At 32.0% G+C, this 14,320-nt stretch overlaps 2 protein-coding genes across 3 annotated transcripts in view; both read left to right on the top strand.

The window, feature by feature from the left end:
- LOC115891873 (vacuolar protein sorting-associated protein 13B-like) overlaps positions 1–11,150 on the top strand; it is a 41,183-nt gene extending 30,033 nt beyond the window's left edge. For both annotated transcript variants that reach the window (XM_030912470.1, XM_030912469.1), the window contains exons 38-54: positions 17–310; positions 748–961; positions 1,070–1,338; positions 1,392–1,644; positions 1,799–1,979; positions 2,559–2,725; positions 2,969–3,090; positions 3,154–3,308; positions 4,105–4,209; positions 4,266–4,619; positions 6,315–6,552; positions 6,608–6,751; positions 6,816–7,026; positions 8,134–8,318; positions 8,381–8,565; positions 8,622–8,808; positions 10,149–11,150. In XM_030912470.1, coding sequence (XP_030768330.1) covers positions 17–310; positions 748–961; positions 1,070–1,338; positions 1,392–1,644; positions 1,799–1,979; positions 2,559–2,725; positions 2,969–3,090; positions 3,154–3,308; positions 4,105–4,209; positions 4,266–4,619; positions 6,315–6,552; positions 6,608–6,751; positions 6,816–7,026; positions 8,134–8,318; positions 8,381–8,565; positions 8,622–8,808; positions 10,149–10,774 — 3,890 coding nt within the window. In that variant the 3' untranslated portion in view covers positions 10,775–11,150. The remainder of the gene's footprint in view (positions 1–16; positions 311–747; positions 962–1,069; positions 1,339–1,391; positions 1,645–1,798; positions 1,980–2,558; positions 2,726–2,968; positions 3,091–3,153; positions 3,309–4,104; positions 4,210–4,265; positions 4,620–6,314; positions 6,553–6,607; positions 6,752–6,815; positions 7,027–8,133; positions 8,319–8,380; positions 8,566–8,621; positions 8,809–10,148) is intronic.
- Positions 1–14,320, top strand: part of LOC115891874 (zinc finger protein OZF-like) — a 203,506-nt gene that overhangs the window by 67,389 nt on the left and 121,797 nt on the right. The window lies entirely within an intron of this gene.

Raw genomic sequence — 14,320 nt, 5'->3', positions numbered from 1 at the left:
TAAATGTATTTACTAGGTTCTCAACCATGGTTAGTTAAGGTTCCTCTTCAAGAGAGAGGTCAGTTCCTCTCAATTTGGTGCAGGATTTTCGTCCAGGATATTTCTAAAAAGACCAAAAGGATTTTGGCTATGCTGTGGCCCTTGTTTATGGTTAAGTCTAATTTGCCCATGCACGCGAATGTGCACATCGAAACTCCCACGTTAAAAGTTCATTTGGATTCTGTGGTGAATGGAAAGGGCGAATTGCAGCAACTGTATTGTCCTGGAACGGTGGATCATTCGCATCAGATCACTTTTAAATTGGAAACAGGTAAATAATGTCTAATATCTTTGTAAATTTGTTTAGTATTCAACTTAAAACTGTTTAATATTCAACTTAAAAAATATATGAATATATAAAATGTAATATTTATTTATTTACAACATATGATAATGTTGACATTACTGAGTTTAAATTTTTTTTTATCACATTATCTACTTTTATTTATCTTCTCTATTTTCTTCCATTGTTCTTTTTTTTTCATTTCTCTGCTTGAGGTTTTTTTGTATCTTTTTTAAATGTAATGGGGTACCAATGTTAATATAATTTTTATTATCATCAATTTCTGGCAATATTTGTTTTTTGTACTAAAAATTCGAAGGAACAAACTAGAAATTCAAAATTGATATTCATATTAAGTAATCAAGTTAATAATGGTTTATTAACTAAATTATTTTAAATTTATTTTGTTAAAAATCTGTTTGCAGGAAATTGCAACACCAACAATCCCTATGTACCTCTGAACTACTCCTTAGTGGACCAACAGAAATTCTTCAAGAAAACTCCCTCAGATGATCTAGAAGTAATATTAGATTCATTAGAATCTTGCTTTGAGTCAAAATGGCCTTATTTCGGTGACGAACTGGATGATATTGAATGGATTGTGGATGATAATCAACCTTTAACTCATGTTCAAGTTCGGTAAGCGGAAGAAATCTATTTGGAGTTAATAGACAATCATAGAGCGATTTTTTCCGATAATTTTACAGTTTTTATAACTATTTTCTCACACGTACTACACTCTTTTAGCTATCAAAATGCCTGTCAGCATTCGTGTGCTTTACTAGTCGAACTATTACCTTGGTGTTTGATGGTAAATACCCTGGGTACTCCAGTATCAGTAATGCTGAACGGAGTGGAACTGTGTAAAGTACAACACCACGGCATCATAGCTCCTCCAAAATTAGAGGAAACCTTTCATTTGGGCGTGTTAAGTAGCAGCAAGTTGTTCTTTTCTGGGCCTTTGCAGCTGGCTAAAAGTGATTGGAGCCAGTCATTCTACATGCCGAAAATTTCTGGTATGATTTTGAATTCTTTTTCTGCTATTTATATATACAAAATCTTGATTTAGGGACTATTCCTATCGATGGAACAATTAAAACTTGTATAAAGTGTGATCAGCATTTATGTATGGTCTCAATCACGAGTTTAATGTCGAATGAAATCAGATTACTAAGACTCTCATCGACTCATGTACTGTCAAACCATTTATCCACTCAAGTTCACATCGTTTGCTTGGCTGTTCCTGACTGTAAGGAATCTTTAAGTTTACCTCTGAACTTGGAGAAGTACTGTTTTACTGTTGCACCCCATCTACAAAAAAGGTAAAATTTAATATATATTTGGCATTTATAAAAGTAGCTATGATTCAACATATACAACTCTGTCTGTAAGTTTGTTGATATACTTCTTCTGTAGTGTTTTTATTCAATATCCTAGCTCCAGTAACTAAATATAATCCACTAATAATTGTTTTAGTCATTGCGGTATTCCCATTGTACAGTGGTATATAATCAAATCACCTACGGAAACACCCACTGCCGAGTATAATTTATACATGACGTTCTCGGTCGATCCAAAAGTAGGATGGTCCTGTCCAGTCAGAGTTGATAAGCATTTAGTAAGGAAATCGTTCTCTGTACAGACAAAACAGTTTTCCGTAAGTTTAGAAAATAACCTTATATATCAGAGGTTACAGTGAATAAGTTGGCCATCAAAAAATATTCTTTTTCAAATGTCTGAATTTGTATCTTCTTTTGCCTACTGTCAGAATCAAAAACTCATACTTTTTTATTTGAATTTACCGCCCTACGTAATAGAATATATGTGGCGCCAAAAAATATATGTGTAACATTTTTTGTTGTTACACCTTTCGAACAAAAAATATAGATATTAAATTTAAAAACTTGTGTGCCAGGCATCATATACAAGAAGAGGAACATAGCTGTAGATGGTAAAAACATTTGATTAGGAATTATTTTTTAAAGAATTTATTTTTCGAAATAAGCTTTGTTATTCATTTTATTTAAAGAAAATTAAGTATTTATTTTAGAGATGGCATTTTTCTGCGATACCACAATATAATACTCTCAAAGGAAGGATTTTAAGGTACCACCTAGTACTACAATGATACCAAAATACAGATTTATTTATATTATATATAATTTACTCCCTGTAACCACAGTTTTTTGTTCAGTAGCTTCCTGATTCCAATGCATTCAAATAATTTGTTTAATAGATTCCTGTAGTGTTGACAGCCCAAGAGAATAAAGGCCAAGTGTATCTAGCAATCCATAACGATCCTAGACCTCAGATTTTCATAGAAAATAAAACTAGCGTTGCATTTTTCTGTGGGCAGTCGTTGCCAGATGACAGTGGAATTGTCAAGGAAGCAGAGCATATTAGGTTAGTTGTGGCGTGTTTAGAAAATATCTTTGTTTTAGAAATATTTATAAAAAGTGTTTATTTCATATTTCTACGTCTATTTTAAGCGTTAAGGTTATATTGTCTTTAATTACATTACTGGCCTTTGCTAATGTTATAAAAGTATCAATTATATATTTTTAAGTACCAGTGGAATGCTGTCTTATCAGAACATTTTCTTAAAATTGAAGAATATAGATTATAAAAAAATATTTTTACATTTAGGTGGACCTGTAAAGTGGGAAGTATGTCTAGAATGTATTACAATTTGCCAGTATTATCTGAAAAGTTTCCTGAACTACCTCAAGTGAATTTTTCGGAAAAATTATCTTTAGGATATTCTGAAGGTATTATAATATATTCTAGAAATAAAAGTTAATGCATATTTTGTAAAATATTCTCTTTATTAGATGAAAAAGAGATAAAGGACATTGAGTGGTCTGCTGGTGTGAGCATAGTTAATAATAATTCACTCTTTACTAGAGTTCCATATTATGGTGACGTGAAGTTAACAATAAACAATACCGCTTGTACTACGTTTGTCACAATTGAAAGTGGTAGTCAGGTGAGTTATTAATAATTTATATTATTTTTAGTTATTTTTTATACAAGACGATAAAATGGTATTATCCCGAAATTAATTCACTCGCGATTTCATCGCTCGTGAATTAATCTTCGGTCGACGATAATGCAATTTTATCGTCGTGTATAAAACAATATTTTTTTTCCATAGCCGAGTTACGTTTTAAAAAATATTCAGAAATTATTATTTCAAGAGATTTATTACGAGTAGAAAAAATATTGTGCTGGGTTGGCGTTGGTTTCTATGTAATATGACAAATAAATAAAGCTGTCTCTTTAGTTGTCAGTTTTGAGTCAATATTTTTTAATTCTCTTTCGTGTTGATTGCTGATTGAATTGGAGCCAGAAATGGCTCAAAACGAAATAAGTAAATTACCAACAGATATTCAGGCTAAGGCGACAAACGCCATATCCAAACTACTTCCATTTAAATCCCGAATAACTTATGAAAAGAAATACAAAAATTTTCAAAAATGGAAGCAATTAAAAAACGTGCGAGAAGAAATAAAGTTTTTAACCTATCCTCGCTGTTAAAGTATCATTCAATCTACCCTTGCGGTTAACGTGTACTATTTTATCTACTATTTTTGATAGATATAAGGCAATTTTAACAGTTGCGATGGAAAAAAATATATGATATTCTATTAATTTTAGTTGGATTTTTTAACGTCATGAATGATCGTAAACCTTAAGTATAAAGTATAATTGAATTCACTAATTTATTTTACTCATTTCGAGGTTCTGAAAGAAACTGCTCTTTTATATTTATTTTTATGTAGGTTGAAATAAGCGCAAGGGATATTAGAGTGCGATTATCAATGAGACAAACCGAGAAGAATTTACCTGTAAATAAATCTAAGAAGCCGCTAGAACCACCTAAAAAAGTAAAACATATTAAAACAATTTATTTCTTATTCATTAATATATTCTTTATTTTAAGAATTCGGATTGCGAATGCCGTGAACAAACAGCTACTACAACGCCATTTGTCAAACAGCCCTCATTCCAAGTGCTGCCAACTGTATCGGAACAGACTAATGCCAGTTCAAGCAACCAAATTCACCAACATGCCAATGTTGATGAAACTGTATCGTCTAATTTCACCTGCGAAAGAAAAAGTTTCCTTGCCAATACCATTTCTTTAAAAGAGGGATGGAATAGTGCAAAGTTTAATGTTTACATTCAAAGTTTTTTCATTTGTTTGTTATCTGACACCGAGGAAGAGGGTAAAGAAAGATGGGAAATCTGTAATTTGGTTTGCGATGATATTATTGTAAACGCTACTCAAACTGAGGTATTGTTCAATAAAGACAAAAAAAAACGGTGTCACAGTAAGCGTAGAAAGTCTGGTGTTCCGTATCTCCTGAACTGATTTCTACTCTTTTGAATGTCGGATGTCTAAAGGTGCGTCCACATTGCTCGTGATCCTACCCGCGCTCTTGCTTCTGATTGTGCTTGCGTTACTTGCGCTTCCTGTTTGTCGTGTTTCTCAAAATCTTTCAGCTCGCAAGCAACGGCGTCCACATTGGAATGTAGTGCTTGCGTTCGTGCTGTTCGGACATGGATGATAGCGAAGTATTTTTAATAGCGGCTGCTAGTACGATCATTATTGCAAAACGAAGGAGACAAAGAGAAAAAAAATGTGGTGTTGGATATGTCTAATAATTTCAAAAATAGATCCCAGCACAGTGAAAGTAAACATCTACGCGATTTACAAAGAGACAGAATTTTTTTTAATATTTTTTATCGCATGTCTGCTACTGATTTTGAAAGACTTATTAATTTAGTTGGCTACCGTATAGAAAGATAAAATACAACTTTTAGGAAGGGTATTCCGGTTAAAGAAAGAGTTAAATAAAGATTGGCATATCATTAAGATTCTTTGCAACTAGAGAGTCACATACCAGTTTGGGTTGTTTATTCAAAGTTTCCAAGCAAAGCTTAAAAAAAATTGGCGCCGGGAGGCACGTATAGCCGCCCATACTAAAATATGTTAATATCTCGAAAACTGCGACTTTGACTGATTTTGATGTTATTACAAATTTTGTTGCAAATATTATTCCTAATCTTAATTTGAAAACCGCGTTTCGCTAGCTACTGTAATTTTGGAGTTACGATTTTTTAAAATGTTTAACCCCCTCCCATACCCCCTTACCAACCCCCCACCCCCACCAAAAACTAATGGCCAGATTCTCGGGTGCCACACTATTTTTGTGCCAAATTTGGTTAAAATCGGTTCAGCGGTTTTTGAGTTATCGTGTTACAGACGGACAGACAGACAGACACCATGAAAATATTTTTTATTTAGGTCATTTATGACCCAAATAACTCATTTTGAGTGAAATTAAAAAAACTTGCCGATCTTAATAGCCTACCATACCTGTTGGTATGGTCGGCTAATAATACCAAGCGTTTGCCAAAATATAAATAAAGTTCTCAAAGATCAGATTAAGATAAGTAGGCAATATAAATATAGTTATATTTTATTAAAGGTATATTTAATATTATTAATCCAAGAACAAAACACAAATATTTGTAATTCTGAACAAAATAAAATAAGAAAAATCATGGTAGTATTATCATACTGCAGTAAATACCGAATCCTATGAATTAAACCAAACTAAAAACTTAACAAACAACGCAAACGGCTCGAGCGCTTCGAACTGCTCTAATGTATGCTCGCATGGTTCCGAAGCGTCTCTTTGATGTACCGCGACAGAGCCGAACAGTCGAAACAGGCATTTTAAGACATCGCAAGCACGTGGAGCACCGCGAGCGTCACGTCGCGAACGCCGCGAACACCTCGCTCCGACTGTCTGCCATATTTTTCGTGTTTCCGGTGTTCGTTCGGCCTGCTCGCGAACAATGTGGACGCAGCTTAAGAGACGTAGTAAATTTCGAAATAAAATATAACTACGGCTACTATGACACTATTTTTAATTTGACAACACTGTATTTTTTACAGTTATTAAATTTAACGTATTTTTAGCAATTAACTGTAAAGTTTGCTATTTCGGATATTCAATTCGACAATCAGCTTTGCGCAAGAGAGTCGTACGATTTTCCAGTTATACTAGTAGGCCAAGAACAGAAACCGAACAAGAAAATTAATATTTTAAACATGTCGATGGAGAACTTACTACAAAACTTTGAGTCAGATCCCATGCATATGGCGGAATTTGTGTTAGAAGCCTGGAGAAATGAGTCTAACAACAAGTGTTATACTGGTAAAGTTATTTAAATCTTGGTATTTTTTGTTGTATTTAATTTCTTTGACTGTAGGTATAAGGTCAATGAAGATTTATATCAACCCAGTATCATGTTTCATTGAAGATATTTTTATAACAAAATTAATGCAGCAATTACAAACCTTCAATATACTAGATTTAGTTTTGTGGCCTGATCGTGCAAGAATAATTAAACCAAGTAAGAGTCCGTTAATAAATTTCTTTGTCTTTTTTAAGTAATTCATATGTATCGTTAATTTTAGGTCCTAATTCTAATTTGGTTAATGTATCCGAGCTGGTGTCGTGGCAGTGTGCTATATTAGCACAACCCCTAACTATAAGGTGCTTTAGTGTTAGTCCAGTGTCTTTGTTACTGTCTGTGCACAGCTCGGTAAAAATGTACATCGCCTTGGATCAGAGTCCTTTACAGTTCAGCAAGTTTGAAAGGCGCAGGATATTTACTACTCCTTACAGGTAGGTTGCCTAATAACTACAAAATATTATACAGGATGTCTCCCGCGTCTCTCTAGTATTTTAACTAGTAGTATATTTCGATTCCAGAAGTTTTTTTTTATAAGAAAATGTTACATTTTATTTTTTTGTTCCTCTGAAATGATTTGACGATGTCTTTAAGCCTTGTTATTACAAGACAACATAGGAGGTGAGAATATTTTGTCATTTAAAGAAGGCGTCCATTCTTCTCAAAGAGACCTACCTTTATTAGAAGGAGTATAAATATAAAAAGAAGAAAAAAGACTCAAAGTCTCGGTTTCAACATTTATTTTAAAGCTAAACTGTGTTACCGTAAAATGGGGTGAATAGAAACAGTTTCGTAGGCTATTAGCGATATACTGGTTGATAAAAATGTGGTATAATTCTCCCGAATATTTTAAAACATGGGTCTTTGTTTGTTCTTTGCATATACATATAATTTGACTTTTGAAATATATGCGTATAAATATTAAATAAAAATAACATTTGTGTTTCTATTCACCTGCTATTCGGGAGAATAGAAACACACATTGATGTTAAGGTTTTTATCTATTCTACTTCCAACAAGGTGATTAGAAACAGTAAATTATTACATATTTAAGTAGGTTTAACAATAAATAACAATACATATAATATGACAACTTACATGTACCAGCTTATGTATTACTTTAAAAATAAATATTTTATTTATAAAGTTTTCGCGCCATACAAAATAGGTGATAAATCGATCTCACATTTATTGATCAGCTGATTGACAGAAACAGTGCTGCCACAGATAAAAATATAGTTTTTACATTTTATTATGTATTACCAATGCTAGAAAAATTAGATATGTCGACTCTTTTTACTTTGAATATTTTTAATCGTGATTTGATTTTTTTCAGAAATGTTGTTTCTATTCACCACTATGTTTCTATTCACCCCATTTTACGGTAGTGTTGTTTTAATATGTAAAATGCGAACAGTTTACTTGTAATATAAATGTCTTAATATAAACGTACTTTTTTAATCTTTTTAATATTTTGTCACCTATTTGACCCACTCTCTGCATATTTGTATGTTTTTACAATATTTCTGTTTGTGTTTTAGATTGGGCCACGCACTTACCATGCATTACTTATCAGGAGCCATATTTGGAGCTGGTTGGGTGGTCAGCTCTTTAGAATTACTGGGTAGTCCAGGAGGTTTAGCTCGAGCCATGGGTACAGGCTTAAGAGATTTCGTTAGTTTACCTTACAGAGGATTAGTTCAAGGACCAATGGCATTTTTAAAAGGTATACACTTTGTTTTAAATAACTACTGGTATATTCTTTTGACATATAAGTATATTTTTTAGGTATTACAACTGGATCAGCTTCACTAATGAGACACGTGACGGCAGGAACGTTACAGTCAGTAACCAAATTAGCTTCAAGCGTAGCTAGGAATTTAGATAGGTTAACTTTAGACGAGGAGCATCAAAAAAGGGCAGAAGAACAGCGTCGTCAAAGGCCCATGGGTGTTGCGCAAGGGTTTATGCAGGTGAAATATACAAAAATAAGCAAAATAATCGATTTATTTAAATTATTTTGTTCTAGGGTTTGACTAACTTCGGTATAAGTCTTCTAGGAGCGGTAGGGGGTATAGCCCATCATCCTCTGCAGTCTGTCATGTCGGAGGGAGCCAGCCCGAGATCTTTAGTCGCTGGAGTGGGTTTGGGAATTGTAGGAGTCTTTACCAAGCCTTTGAGTGGGGCTGCTGAATTGGTAGCGATGACAGGACAAGGTTTGTATTGTTAAGGTTCGGTGTATCCTGATCGATTTTGTCAAAATAATTAGAAGGGGAACTGGGTTTGATCCCCAGCCAGTATGGTCGCTTTATTGATTGAAATAAAAATATTTATTTATCTAAATAGAGCAACCAGCGAGCCACCACTTCAAGGAAGGCAATGGCAAATCATCTTGAGTATATTTGCCTAGTAAAACACTCTGTATACAGGGTCCGGCAATAGTGCGTCGGGCATCTGTAGCTCTGATAATAAAAAACTTAGGAATTTTGGATAAGTTCAAACCTAAAGTATGTATTAGGACGTGTCATGGTAGGAACACATTTTAACATCTATAAGGTGGCTCAAAAAAGTGTGAGTGGATCGTGATGATATTTTTTAAATAGGACACCCTGATATTTTTGCATTTTTGGCTTCCTTTCAGATGACTTTACGTAATCCTAAGAAATGAATAAATTAAGAAATCATACATGATGTTCAAAATTCTACGCCAAACTTAATATAAACTAATTTTTCTTCGTTTTTTTAAATAGATGTAATATTATTTTTTCAATAGATGGAGAATTAAAAAATTAATATTTTTTGTATTTAGAGTTTTTCAAATTTTTTTTTTGAAAACGGTTTTGCAGATATTCGCGGTTTTATATTTCATATTATGGCATTTTTCACAGTAAATTTTTATCACACCGTTGAAAAGGCCATATGAAATAATACTGCATGTATCTGCTATTAATACAAAAAATGTTCATTCTTTAACCCCATCTAATAAAAAAATAATATACATGGTGTTCTATTTAAATAAAGAATAATTATTTTATATTTGTATTGTATGATTTAAGATACTTGATATAACAATATTTATAGCAAAGTAAGTATAGACCATCTAAAGCAAATACCTATTATAGTTTTGATTTCAGGACAGTTCTTGTATTTGTAATAATTTTTTTAAAGAAAGTTGAAAAATATATATTTTATATTTATTAATATTTCTGAAATTATCGAAATATATTTACTCATATCTTAGGATTGTGTAAAGTGATCTGAAAGGAAGCCAAAAATGCAATAATATACAGGGTGTTACCATTTAAAAAATATAATCACGATCCACTCACACTTTTTTGGGCCACCGTATAGAAGTTAAAATATTTTCCTGAAATACATCTTAGTACATACTTTAAGTTTGCACTTAAACAACATTTCCAAGTTTATTAATCTAGGAGCTACAGATGCCTGACGCACTATTGCCGAACCCTGTATAGAGCAAGGCAGTGAAAGAAGAATTAATAAAAGTAGTAGCATAATTATTTTACTAATATTAAACCAAAATTCGTTTTACTAGGTCTGCTTCAGGGAGCTGGTTGGAACTCTTTACCAAACCCCAGACGACTAGCTCAGGTTCAAAAAATCCACCAAACTAACAACTCGACTTTGAAATACTCCTGGAAATTTATAACACTGTTCACCAACCAGATGCTCTACGTCACCGAGGCCACTATGATGTCTTCAGGCGCTGTCTACGCTACCGTTGCTGTAATCCTAACCACAGACAGCGTGATTATTATCAATTTGGAAGGAGACGAAGTGTACAGAGCCATGTCTTTGAAAGAGTTATCTGTGGTCAGTACAAACGACCCTACTGTTTTGTCTTTGAAGCATACGAGACATATATCTATGAAGAGGGACTTGGAGAAAGTGGATGATGAATTGGCTATCCCTATGGACCCGGAGATGAGAGCCAGAGTGGCTGCCTATGTTCGTAGTACAGTGGGACTCTTGAATTTGCCCGAGGTTAATGTATACTCCGAAATCACTATTAGTCCACTGTCCAGTCCTGTCGAAGACCTATCAGTTGATGATTCCACTGTTGTCAATTTGTACATGACAGCGCACAAGATCAAATATTTTGTTTGTCTGTTCAATTTGGCAAGAAGGCAGATTGACGGCAATCATTTTGCAGTATTGTAAATGGTTTTGATTAAAAGCAGGTACGTGATTTTTATTCTAATCATTGGTTTTGTACGCATAGAGAAAGTATACGCATAACAGAAATATGCATTTTTGTATTTATTTTTAAAAGATTTTTAATAAAACTGGCTGTGAAACATAGGAATTTTATTTTAACAGAACCAAACAATGACTTAGACAGATGGCATGCAAAAATTGACAGAAAAATAAGCTAGTTTCATATTATAATGACAGATAAAGTCTGTACAACCATTGCTCAATGTGACGTCATATATCGTAGTATCTGACACGTGTAGACATTATGAAATGGAATGTGGACGAAATATAGCATTTTTGTAAATTACTACACATTGATTCTAATAACGGGGCATTTATTGATATACCGGGTGCGTCTCAAAAGTGGCTTACCCCTATAACTTTTTTTATTTTTTTAGATAAAAACACGAGGTTTGGTATGCTAGTATATGACATAAATTAGGATTGATTGACGTATTCAATTATTTTTGGTCACTTCCTGTTTCGGTTTGGGCCGGAAATGACTACAACTTTTCATTTTTAAATGGTACCTTCGGTATATTTTTATTTTATTCGATAGAAAATGACAAAGTTGTCATATGATGTCATTCTATCCAGAGTGTCATTTTCTATCGAATAAAGTAGAAATATACCGAGTGTGCCATTTAAAAATAAAAAGTTATAGTCGTTTCCGGTGAAACAGGACAGTGACTAAAAACAATTGAATACGACAATCAGTTCTAGTTTATGTCATATGCTAACATACTAAATCTCGTTTTTATCTGAAAAAATAAAAAAGTTATAAAGGTGAACCACTTTCGAGACGCACCCGGTATAGTCTAGTCACTGTCAGGCATTCTGTCGCTGTACAATCTATTTAATGTTAATAAAAGTTTATAACTAGTTCAAACCTGCAATATTTAAAGGAATGAGAAAGGTTGATATTTATAACTAGAATTTTTCGAATATATAGAGAAGATTTTCTTTATTAATAACAATTAATTGTGGAATATGTTACTAACTAAAAAAAACTTAAAAGTAAATAAATTTACAATATATTCTAACCAATAAAAATAATTTTTGGTGATCATCACAATAAATTAACAAATATAATGAATATATTCTTCATATCTTATGATTAAATTTATAAAAAATATAAACCTAAGTATAAAACTACAATACATTAAGAGTCGACATTAATATATATTATATGGCATTAGTTTCACAGATTGGAACATCTATGGGTACACGCGTTATATTTCCCCATTTAATGTAAAATGTTTAAGAGAATAATAAGTTATGTATGAAAAATAAATGTTTCTTAAAATCTTAAAAAAAGTCATAAAATTTTTATTATATTAATATGAATTATTTCGATACAGAGACAAATAAATTAAAAGAAACTTTGATTCTGATTTATATAATAAGCAATTTACAACAAAGTTCTAATGAAATTTTCAGAAAACTTCAAAATATACATCATATATTTAACTATATTATAATATAGCTTACACTACACCACTTTTTTATTTTGTAAAGTGGAGACCAGAGCTGTTCCATTAAAAATACGATTTTGAATGGAATGCCTATTAACGTATAAAATACTTTATCTTTAGATAAATAAGTTAATTAACAGGTAAATATTACATGAATAATTAATTTCACTAAAAAATATACAACATCATAATAAATGCAGGGTGACCATTCCTTAAAAAGATTAAGGAAATGGTTAAATCAACCAAAGAAGGGAATAATGGTAGCCATTTAGAAATATAATTTTTGTCAATTTTGCTTTTGATAAATACAGGGTGTTTCAAAAAACATGTGCGAGATTCCTCACGTAAAAATAAGATTTATTTTTCATATCAACATAGGTCCGATTCTGCTTTGGTTCGTAGCTACAGGGTGTTAATGTCTTAATAATTTTTCGATTTATTATAATTTTCTTCCAAGTACTTTTAGCGTTTCGAATGAAATTTTGAGGACAAAAGTTACTATAAATGTTTTAAAGGTAAAAAGTGTTGACATATTCACCAGGGACGTGCATATGGGTTATCACTGGAATATTTTTTTAAAAAAAGCATGTGTGCCACTTTTTTGTCTTGTTAGCGAAATAGTGTAAGCAGACAAAATATCAAGAGATAACTTTTAATTGGCATTAAACGGCCTACACAATTTTAATATCAAAAGGAAAAGAGTCAGTGGCGCACATATTTTTTTTAAATAATATTCCAGTGATAACCGACCTATATGCATGTCTCTGATTAATTTATCGACACTTTTTTGGCATTAATATAGTATGTAGCACTTATAGTAACTTTTACCCTCAAAGTTTCATTCGAAATGCTAAAACTACTAGAAAGAAAATTATAATAAATGGAAAATATATTAACACTAGTTGAAGCCTGGCGCATCCGCCACGACATCGACATCAGGAAAAAAAATAATTTTTATTTTTTTTAATTAAAAGAAAAACAAAAAATCCGGCGATGACAGTTTTTAGAAGAGCCAATTAGCTATCTTTTAGTAAAAAAAGCTACTTTCTAGAAACACAAATAAATATTAGCATTTTATATATGTAATTTTAACGCCCTGTAGCTACGAAACAAAGTAGAATCGGACCTACATATGTTAATATAAAAAATAAATTTTATTTTTAGGTGAGGAATCTCCCCACGAGAGATGGCACATGTTTTTTGCACCCTGTATATTTATATTTATTCGTTTATCGAACGTACGCCACTGATCAACCGGAAGTCGACTCAACCATATTGAAACTCCTTCATGATCTGACTTTGTTGATATACTCCTTCCTTAGTCTTTATATTTAATTACGGTAATCTTTTTTGATTTCATTTTAGAAAACCTTAAAATGAATCTGTTATGATTTGGATCAGCTCTGGTCGAGGTACATCGTCTTTATATAGAAACATTCAAATAGTAAATTTCGTAACATTTAAACAATTAAAATGTTATATTATTAAAATTTGTGCCCTTTAGTAACAAGTTACATATATTTACTTGAATTACAACTTTTTTAATATCAGCATACCTATTTTCAAGGGTTTTTACTGCGCAGATGTTGTGACATTAAAGTAAGCTGCTACAAGATATTAAGATATCAAACTGATATTGAATAAGTTGTCACTTAGATTCGTTATTAATAGTTACAGAAAATGAATATTTTGACATATATACATACACAGTAGTACAATAATAATTGTTACACTAAGGAAACATTTTCTTAAGTTTTAAAAGAGACATATACAGATTTTTGTTTGGAGATATGATTATATTGTTGACAGATACAAATGAGCTAGTATGAAATATTTGAAATAAATTAAGAGAATCGTATTTTTACACTGTACATACATGGTTTATTTCAATGAGCTGTAACTTAAGATTTATTTGATTTTTCGACGTAGAATATTGGAACGAATCTTATAATAAAATTCTGTTTGTATCTTAGACAGGGTGAGTCTTAAATAAGTGCAAATATTTTTAGGGGTAGTATATTTTGACCCCAGAAAC

This window comes from Sitophilus oryzae, unplaced genomic scaffold (assembly GCF_002938485.1).
Source record: "Sitophilus oryzae breed Bouriz unplaced genomic scaffold, Soryzae_2.0 scaffold_119_pilon_pilon, whole genome shotgun sequence".
In the NCBI taxonomy this organism is placed as follows: Eukaryota; Metazoa; Arthropoda; class Insecta; order Coleoptera; family Curculionidae; genus Sitophilus; species Sitophilus oryzae.
This window is presented reverse-complemented; position numbering and strand designations above follow the sequence as displayed.